The 10953-nt window shown below is 37.1% G+C and overlaps 1 protein-coding gene across 1 annotated transcript; it reads right to left on the bottom strand.

Annotated features, from left to right (window-relative positions):
• Nucleotides 1-6813: 6813 nt before the first annotated feature.
• On the bottom strand, nucleotides 6814-9276 carry LOC141713752 (uncharacterized). Its single transcript, XM_074517327.1, has one exon. The coding sequence runs from the start codon at nucleotides 9274-9276 to the stop codon at nucleotides 6814-6816; it is 2463 nt and encodes an 820-aa protein (XP_074373428.1).
• Between the last annotated feature and the right edge of the window lie 1677 nt (nucleotides 9277-10953).

The following is a 10953-nucleotide window of genomic DNA, read 5'->3' as shown; positions in this document are numbered from 1 at the left end:
CATGTGTCAAAATGCATTACTTTTTTTTCCATTTAATTACAACTAACCAAAATTAAGTAAGAAAAAAGGGATAAATTTTACACCAATTTATTTATACTGATGCATTATTGTGGGTATCATGTATGTTACATAATATAAATAAAATACTTAACTATTACATATTTTTAAAACAAAGAGGATCATTCTAAACAAAATAGAAATCATCCTCATTATTATTAGTTTAACAAACCCTAGAGTAACTAGTATTATTGTTGTAATTGTTGATATTATTTAAAATTAAATACTCCTGGAGGACATAGTTTGGCACCAAATTCTGAGAATCCAAAAGGTAGGTTTCAATACTAGCCTTGCCTTTGCCTTTCTCGCGAGGAGTTGAATTCTTGTTCATTCCAAACTTCCAAGCATGACTAGCAATTTGTGCAGGTGTTGTATGGGGCAAGTAGTTTGTTGATATTGCTGTCCATTGTCCTTTTCCATCTTCTTCTAGTCCTCTCAAGACTAACCTGATGTATATAGTGAAATTAATTAATAAACAAAATAATATAGACTATTATAAACTAAATTAACCCACACATATGAATATATGCTAGGCTATGCCTATTCTCTAAACATGATTTGCAACGGGTAATAATATTAAAAAATTAATATTAGAATTAAGTAAATAATTGAAGAAATGATTGAAAATAACTAAGAAATAAACATACTACCTGTGTTCCTCGCAAGACCATGGTGCTGGCCTTTTCCTGGGCAGAAGAATCACTCTTGTATTTCCACCAGATTTGTCATCCCAAGAGTTTGAGTTTTGAGAGCACAAATCCATAGGTGTTTATAACTTATATTATATCATGAAACGAGATAAAATATCATTAGATGTAAATATTAGTGAGGAGAAATAGGTGAGTAGTGTGAACTTATATAGGTACTTTTGAGGGTCTAGAATTAAATAAGAAATCCAAATCCAAATCCAGGCGCATACATGTTTATAACAAGAGATATGGATTGTAATAGATATGGATTGTAGGCAAAAAGTCCAAATATGGCTGATACGTGGTTATAACAACAGATATGGATTGTAGGCAAAAAGTCTCACCTTTCTAGAGATAAAATTCTCATCCATAATATATTATTGTAGGCAAAAAGTCTCACCTATCTTAATAACCACATAGCAGATAGTTCCCAGTACCTAGTTTATACGTTAAACAAAACTCAAGTGTCCCTTTAACATACCTAAAAATGCGTTTGACAGTTCCCAAATGAATCTCGGCTGGTCGCTCCATAAATCTGCTAACTATGCCAACTGAGAATGCGATATCTGGACGTGTGTGAACCAAATATCTAAGACCTCCCACTAGACTCTTAAACGTAGTTGGATTAACTGCTTTTTCCTTGTCATCTCTGTCAAGCAGCACCTTAGGTTTCATCGGATATTTTGATGGATTACACTCCTTCAAACCTGCCTTCTCTAATAATTTTAATGCATAGGCTACTTGCTTGAGCATAATACACTCTTTCTCCTGAATTACTTCTATTCCGAGATATTAAGACAATTTCCCTAAATTACTCATCTCAAACTCCATGTTCATTTGCTGCTTAAACTTATTTATATTTAACACTCGTGTTCCAGTGACCAATATATCATCAACGTAAACACCTATAATGAGAACTTCATCTCCTTATCGTCGGGTGTAAACAGCATGTTCATAGGGGCATTTAGTGAATCCCAAATGCTCCATGCATTTACTCAGTTTCGCATACCAAGCCCGGGGTGCCTGTCTCAAGCCATACAGAGCTTTTACCAGTTCATAAACCAAATGTTCCTTTCCTTTTACAACAAATCCCTCCGGTTGTGTAACGTATACCACCTCCTCCAAATCTCCATTCAAGAATGCTGACTTGACGTCTAAGTGGTGTACTTCCCATCTGTCTTTAGCTGCCAATGCCAATAGAGTTCTCACAGTCTCCAACCTTGTGACTGGTGCAAAGATTTCCTCGAAGTCTATAACCTTTTTCTGCACATATCCCTTCACCACAAGGCGAGCTTTATGCTTGATCACCTGTGCATTCACATCTCTCTTAAGCTTGAACACCCATTTCAGACCAATTAGTGAGTGACCAGGTGGTAACTTGACCAATTTCCATATATCGTTCTTTTCTATAGCTTCAATTTCATTTTTCATAGAAATTTCCCACTCTTTCTCACCACTGGCCTGATTGTAGTTTAGAGGTTCATCGACTCCTGCTAATAACAACTCATTCTCAACCTCAATTTCCTGTGTTTCATCATAGATTTCCTCCAACAAGAGAAATCTCTCAGGCTGGCTGCTTTCACTTGTGTCAGCCGAGTTATCACCAGCAGTCTCATCTGTTATGCTATCATCACTTTGAGATGTAGCTGATACATCATTATGCAGTTCGCATCATTCTGTGAGTTTTCAAATGTTTCAGTCGGTGAATTTTCAAAGCTGTTAAAATTATAGACCTCTCCTAATAATTTGAACATACCATGATTTTCAGTACTGTTGTCCTCTGATTTCTCCCGCATCCAAACATTATTTTCTTTATACACAACGTCTCGACTAACTTGGATTTTCCCAGTAGTTGGGACATATAACCTACACGCTTTCGTTTCAGGCTCTTTTCCCAAATAGACTGCCATTTTACTTCTGTCATCAAGCTTTGTGGTATTCACGATCGGTATTTTCATATGGGCCACGCAACCAAAAATTCTTACCTGACTAAGGTCTGGTTTTCTTCCAGTCCATGCCTCATACGGTGTCATGCCTGACAAAAACCAAGTGGGTAATCTGTTAAGCACATAGATCGAATGTCGAACAGCTTCACCCCATAAATTTGAAGGCATCTCTTTCTCCTTTAAAAAACTACGAGCCATCGCCACCACAGTTCGATTTCGTCGCTCCACAACCCCATTTTGTTGAGGGCTGTAGGGCGCGGTATAGTGCCTTGCAATACCAGTTTCCTCGCAATAACTAGAGAATCGCTTTGAACATAATTCTCCCCCCTTTCCGTTCTCAACACTTTTATTTCTTTCTCAGAATCCCTCTCTACTAGAATTCTTAATTTTTTGAAGGCACTCAGTGCTTCATCCTTGTTGGCAAGCATATATACCCACAATACTTTACTGAAATCATCAACAAGTAACATAAAATACTTATTACCTGCTATAGATGCTGGTGTAATCGGCTCACATAAATCCGTATGAATTAACTCCAAAACTTGCTTTGACTGGAACAATGTTTTCTTGGGGAATGGTTTTTGACTTTGTTTTGACATTAAGCAACCAGTGCACTTTGCTTCTGGTTTGATAAACTTAAGAAATCTACTAGCCATTTGATTATTTGATAAAAGTCCCATAGCCCGGAAATTCACGTGGCCAAGACGTGCATGCCACAACCACGAGATCTCCTCCGCACTTGACATCAAACAATTATTGTAGCTTGTTTCTAACAAATTTTTGTACAGATGATTCACTGACCTTTTTACATTCATGATTAGCCTTTAGTGTTCGTTGTAAACCCATAAATATACCCCATTCAAAACTACATTTTTTCCCGCTTCCAAGAGCTGTCCAAGACTAACAATGTTGCTGCATAATGTAGGGATAAAATAAACATCTCTAAGTATAACATCTTTCCCATTCTTACATTTGAAGCTTACCAAGCCCTTTCCTTTGATCTCCACCATAGAACCATCACCAAACTTAACTTGCCCCGTTATACTCTCATCAAGTTCCTTAAATTTTTTGTGCTCCCCTGTCATATGATTACTAGCCCCATTATCCAAGTACCACACATTTGACTGTATTTTATTTTCATTCTTATCACTTAATTTTGGTACCACATCACCTTCGTTTAATAAAAGTACCTTCACCTTCTCTTCGTTTGCTTCAGTGAACAGGAGCGCAGGCTTATCATATTGAACCAATGCAAGGTTGGCCTCAGGCTTGGAGTCCTTTTCTCTCTTTGGTCAACGACATTCTACTGCATAGTGATCGTAGCCCAGGCAGTTAAAACATCTCACACAACTTTTATCTCGACTCCCACATCCACCTTGGAATCCACCAGTGCTCATATTTCTCGAGTTTTGGTTGCTCTCCATTCCTCCTTTATATGATTTCCAAAGCCACTCCTCTCATGTGAGTAAGAGTCATGGATTCTCGCTACCCTCTCATTTTAACCATTCCTCCTCAGTTAGCATTAGTTGTCCCATAGCTTTCTCATTTGGCCCATTCATTCTTTCATTATGTGCTTTCAGCGAACCAACCACTTCCTCTAAAGACATCTCATCCAAACTCCCAAATTGCTCAATTGCCGAGGTAATCTGTAAAAATCTTGCTGGTACTACTCTCAACAGCTTTTTCACCACGTAGCCTTCCTCTACAATCTCCCTAGAGCCCGAATGTTAGTAACTAGTCCACTCAATTTCAAGCAAAACTCATCTATTGTTTCCGCTTCTTTTATATTCATCATCTCAAACTCTGTCTTCAAGGTTTGGAATCTCGCCTTTCGAACTCTTTCTGCACCCAAACACATTATTTTAATAGCCTCTCATGCTTCCTTGGCTGCTCCTTTCTCATCCATCACTACACCAAAATCTCATTCACACAACTGTCATGAGACAACGGTTCAAAATATACCCGTTGTCCCAAAAAATCAAACCACGGGGTTTTCTTCGCTATGAAAAAACAGTTGTCTTGCTTTCCATCCGACAACGTTTATAGAGGTTTTTGCACACTATTGTCTAAGCTTTTCGATTTGACTTATTTAGACAACTGTGATTTCATGGACTGTTGTTTATGACTATTTTAAACAAGCGTGAACCAATGTTGTATGTCCAAAAACTCATTCTATCTTAAGACAACTGTTATTTTACGAGCTGTTGTTTGTAACCCTTTTACATAATGTTGCATGCATGTTGTATGTACAAAAATTCATTCCATCTTAAGACAACAGTTTTTGACAAGTCTGTTGTCTAATTTAGACAATGGTTTACTAAAACTGATATCTTAGACTCTATCAAACAATAGATTTAAAATACCATTGTAGAAAGCAAAGTTCATAGACAATGGTTATTAACATTATGGGATAATAGAGGTTCATACAACAGTTTACTGATTAGCAAAAGAAACCGTTGTCTATACAGCAAAGATGGAAAAAAAAATTGACTTGCACATATTACAAAGGTCCAACCAACAACAAAGTAGAGATCCTCAATCAAAATTGAAAGCCATTCCTCAAAATTGGCAAACCATACACTTTCAATTAAACAAGACAGAGATTTCAAATTACATTGTTCCATATATACAAGACAGAGTTGTTTAGTAGTGAATATTACAATGAAAATGGAAACACAATCCTTGTTTACTGCCTTTGGTAACATGCATGCTGCTTAGCCATAATTTTGCACGCCTTGACAACCGCCGTATGCTGGTAATTCTGCATAAACACAAAAACAAGTGATCAACATTAATTTGCACAAGTTTGATGTGGAAAATTTTATAATTTATCCTCTGCAGTAGATAACATATCTCCAAGCCCTGTTTCTGCAGTAGAAGCTAGCCATACTTGTATGTCCGCCGAATGATTATTTTTGCTATGATAAAATCATCATCTATTATAAGAAGAGCATCAACCAGCAGCATTCACAAATTGAAAACTCAGTCAACTAGATGATGATTTTATCACGGCAAAAGTAATCTCATCAAGGGGTTCACGAGCAGTACACATGGATAATGGGAGCTTCACCTACAAAAAGAATAAAGTGAGCGGTACATGGACTCAAGTATCTATAAATAATTATATATATTACCACTATGGAAGTTGAATCCATTCTTCTTCCTCTCGCATATAGCTAGTATTTTCATCGTCCAGTTCATCAACATTCGGGAACACGGGCAACTGCAGCTCATTCTCAAGTTCTATTTCTACAGAGCCTTCATTTTCATCATCACAGTGGTCATAAAAGTTCTTTTCCGGGACTTTCAACACCACAGACCAAAATTTTTCAAGAGTATCATCAATGTAGCAAACTTGCTTAACATGTTTCCCTAGAACAAAAGGATCATTTGAAAATCCTAATTTATTTAAATTAACCAATGTATATCCCAACTCATCAACCTTAACCCCTTTGTTCATATCTACCCAATTGCAACGAAATATAGGGACTCTAAAATTATTATAGTCTAGCTCCCATATACTTGTTATAACTCCATAATAGGTATGTGAAGTATGTTCAACAGATTTAAATTTTTCGGAAGGCATTAATGTATCTGCAACAACACAAACACCACTACACTGTACTTGTCTATTATTATCACGCTCCTTGGTGCTATAAATAACCCCGCTGATTTTATAACCACTAAACGTAGGAACATTCTTGTTAGGCCCTTCTGCCATCCACCTTATATCATCACCTATGCTATTATGGTCATGGAGCAATTCCGTCTCAATCTGTACAATAAAAAAAAAATTAAACAATTTTTTTAGGTCTGTGTTTTTATTTTTTATTGGATGTCTTCGACTTCTTATATTACTTGTCTGTATTGTTTTTAATCAGGACTACGTAACAAGGTAATAAACACATAAATAAAACTTACCTTTTTCCTGAACCATTCGGGGAATTGTTCATTCTGCTTGGTTTTTAGCCACACCTCGTCATTTTCATGCTGCTGGTATCTTAGCATTAAAGATGCCATATGTTCACTACAAGTAAAATCAATTGCTTCAATATATTTACCGAATTGCAGATAATGAGAAAATAACAAAATGCACACACACACACACATATGTTAGTAACTTACTCAAAATATTGCCTCATGTGATTGCTATTTTGCAGAACACATAAGTGTGCTAGATGCAATTCCTCTTTGCTTGGCTTGATCATTGTCGCACCAGATAAAGGTTTGCTTATTGCATTTTGCTCATGCCTATCATTTTTTGGCAAACCTATGGTAGCTTCTTCAAAATTGACCAAACGTTCAACGGCCTCTTCGGCAACATATGCCTCGGCAATACAACCTTCGGGATGAGCAGCATTTCGAACATATACTTTAAACGCCTTCATATATCTCTCAAAAGGATACATCCAACGTAGAAAGATTGGCCCGCAAAGCTTAACCTCTCTCACAAGATGAATTGAGAGATGGATCATGACATCGAAGAACGAAGGGGGAAAGTGTTTTTCCAGCTGGCATAATGTTTCCACCAACTGAGATTGCATATTTTTCAATTTATCTACATCGATGACTTTGCTGCAAATTGCCTTGAAGAAAAGGCAAAACCTTATTATTGTGCACCTGACTTTTTTGTGCAGTACCGACCGAATCGCAATTGGAAGCAAATGATGCAATATTGTGTGGCAATCATGAGATTTCATTCCAACAAGCCGAAGTTTTTCCATATTTACAAGATTCTTGATATTTGAACAAAATCCATCCGGTAACTTCATTTGAAGAAATGATGAGCAAACTACCTTCTTTTCAGCATTTGATAAGTTCCATGCAGCCAAAGGTACCTTCTCTTTCTTTCCGGGAGTTTTTGGCCTTAGCTCCATTCTTATTCCCATTTCTGCCATATCGAGACGGACTGACTCCCTATCTTTTGTCTTTCCGGGAATATTTAGCAAAGTTCCAAGTAAAGCCTCACATATATTTTTCTCGATGTGCATCACATCGAGAACATGCCTAACTGGCAAAAATTTCCAATACTCAAGTTGAAAGAAGATAGATAACTTCTTCCAAACTGGTCTAGCATCACCTTTCTTCCGTTTATGTTGGCGTTGTGTCTTACCAAAGACATGGTCCCTTAGATGTTGTACTCTTTCAAAAACCTGCTCACCAGTTAATGGAATAGGACCAGCACCTGTCTCAACGCTATTATCAAAAGCTGCCTTTTGATTTCTATACGGATGATGACGAGGCAACCACCTCCTATGCCTCATAACTACCGTCTTCCGATAGTGAACCAGCCTAGTAGCCTCTGTTTTATCAACACAAAGAATACAAGCATTATATCCTTTAACTACATGTCCCGACAAGTTCCCCAAGGCCGGATAGTCACTTATTGTCCATAATAATATGCCCCTAAGTACGAAAGACTCTTGTCTATATGCGTCGTACACTTGTTTCCCGCGCCACAACTCCTGCAGATCTTCAATAAGTGGTTGAAGGAACACATCTATATCATTTCCAGGCTCGGTCGGTCCTGATATTAACAAGCAAAGCATAATGTACCTTCTTTTCATACAGAGCCAAGGTGGAAGGTTGTAAACCGATAGCAAAACTGGCCAACTTGAGTGATCAGTACGGTTTCCACGAAAAGGATTGAAACCGTCGGCGGATAAAGCTAACCGGAGGTTTCTACTCTCCGATGCAAAATCAGGCCACTTTTGATCGACATCCTTCCATGTTTGCGAGTCTGCTGGATGCCTCATTTTACCATCTTGTTGTCGTTCGGTCTCATGCCAAGTCATGTCCTTCGCAATCGCTGGTGTATTGAACAAATTTCTTATTCTTGGTATCAAGGGGAAATACCATAAGACCTTAGCAGGGACTCCTTCTTGTTCTTCTCCTTTCTTATTCAGTTTCCATCTAGAGGCCTTACATATGCGACAAGTAGTCTCATCTTCATCTTGTGGCCCACGATATAGTAGACAATTATTCGGGCATGCGTGTATCTTATCATAACCCATTCCTAATGCACATAAGGTTTTCTTCGCTTCATTGAAAGAAGAAGGGACATTGTTGCCTTCTGGTAGCAAAGACCCAATCAATAATAGAACATCAGAAAAACATGAATCCGACATACCATGCTTCACTTTCAAGTTGAATAACTTAACCAAAGCTTTCATCTTAGTGTAATTCTCACAACCAGGATAAAGAGGTTCATGCTCACCTTTCACATGGTTGATGAAATCTGAAGAATCTGAAGAAAGAACATCATCATCGTCAGCTTCACCCATTCTTGTGCAGAATTGGTAATTAGAAGATACCGAGTTGTCACTTTCATCCAATACAGGACTTTCTACAATATTTGGCTCCCCGTGCCATATCCAGCGAGTATACGTTTCATCAATACCATTTTGAAACAGATGGTTTTTAACAATCCGAGCTTTCCAAGATTTGCTATGTGCGCACTTTAAGCATGGACAACTTATTTTGTCTTCGTTATATCCATTCTCAAAGGCAAACATAAGTAAATCGTCCACTCCATTCTCAAACTCTCTTGTTCTTCTATCAGCTTTTAACCATGACCTATCCATATTTTGATATAAAACAAGCTGCAAAAAGAAAGTGACATGATGGTCAAAAACAGAGCATATACTATTAAGCTTATGACTAACTACCAAAACAATTACAAACCCAAATTCCCAAATAACCAAAACTATTAAGCTTATGACTAACTACCAAACCAAAACAATCAGCAACAACTACATAATCTATTAGCAATTAGTAACTAATTAAGCTTATCACAAACCCAAATTCCCAATGTGCATCACTTCAAACAATTAATTGCAAAGGTGAGCTTGTGTTAGAGCTTAAACCACTGAAACAATGGAGGAACCCTAAAACACTAAAAAGATAATTTAGGTTACGGATTTACCTAAAATGGAGCCGCCACGAATCACGATGGAGAGTACAGGAGGGGATAAGATGAGGAGTAATGAATGACCTAATTTTGACTTCAATTATTATGTTCTCATTCAGACATAACAAAGCTCAATGATTGGGTTGTTAAAATTTTAAATAATCCTTAAATTATGTCCAAATAAAAATCCACTTATGGATAGTCATTTACAAAATTTATCGATGTTAATATCGACTTATTGTAGTCATGTACAAATTTTATCGGAAAATAATCAACTCTTCTTGTTCGTCTTTTTAACAGAAATCCGGTAAAAGCTGTAGTCCCTGACACGGGTACTACTACCCAGTTGACTTAATTAATTTCTGAAATGGATTTGTCAACGATCCAACCGTACGGATGTTAATATCGACTTAGTGTAGTCATGTACAGATTTTATCGGAAAATAATCAACTCTTCTTGTTCATCTTTTTAACAGAAATCCGGTAAAAGCTGTAGTCCCTGACACGGGTACTACTACCCAGTTGACTTAATTAATTTATAAAATGGATTTGTCAACGATCCAACCATACGGATGTTAATATCGACTTAGTGTAGTCATGTACAGATTTTATCGGAAAATAATCAACTCTTCTTGTTCGTCTTTTTAACAGAAATCCGGTAAAAGCTGTAGTCCCTGACACGGGTACTACTACCCAGTTGACTTAATTAATTTCTGAAATGGATTTGTCAACGATCCAACCGTACGGATGTTAATATCGACTTATTGTAGTCATGTACAAATTTTATCGGAAAATAATCAACTCTTCTTGTTCGTCTTTTTAACAGAAATCCGGTAAAAGCTGTAGTCCCTGACACGGGTACTACTACCCAGTTGACTTAATTAATTTCTGAAATGGATTTGTCAACGATCCAACCGTACGGATGTTAATATCGACTTAGTGTAGTCATGTACAGATTTTATCGGAAAATAATCAACTCTTCTTGTTCATCTTTTTAACAGAAATCCGGTAAAAGCTGTAGTCCCTGACACGGGTACTACTACCCAGTTGACTTAATTAATTTATAAAATGGATTTGTCAACGATCCAACCGTACGGATGTTAATATCGACTTAGTGTAGTCATGTACAGATTTTATCGGAAAATAATCAACTCTTCTTGTTCGTCTTTTTAACAGAAATCCGGTAAAAGCTGTAGTCCCTGACACGGGTACTACTACCCAGTTGACTTAATTAATTTCTGAAATGGATTTGTCAACGATCCAACCGTACGGATGTTAATATCGACTTATTGTAGTCATGTACAAATTTTATCGGAAAATAATCAACTCTTCTTGTTCGTCTTTTTAACAGA

Source organism: Apium graveolens, chromosome 3 (genome assembly GCF_009905375.1).
Source record: "Apium graveolens cultivar Ventura chromosome 3, ASM990537v1, whole genome shotgun sequence".
Lineage (NCBI taxonomy): Eukaryota > Viridiplantae > Streptophyta > Magnoliopsida > Apiales > Apiaceae > Apium > Apium graveolens.
Note: the sequence above shows the minus strand (reverse complement) of the source record. Positions and strands in the feature narration are given on the sequence as shown.

What these genes read in the sequence shown, in the direction of transcription:
- LOC141713752 (XM_074517327.1), bottom strand. Translation starts at nt 9,276, where the DNA reads ATGGATAGGTCATGGTTAAAAGCTGATAGAAGAACAAGAGAGTTTGAG.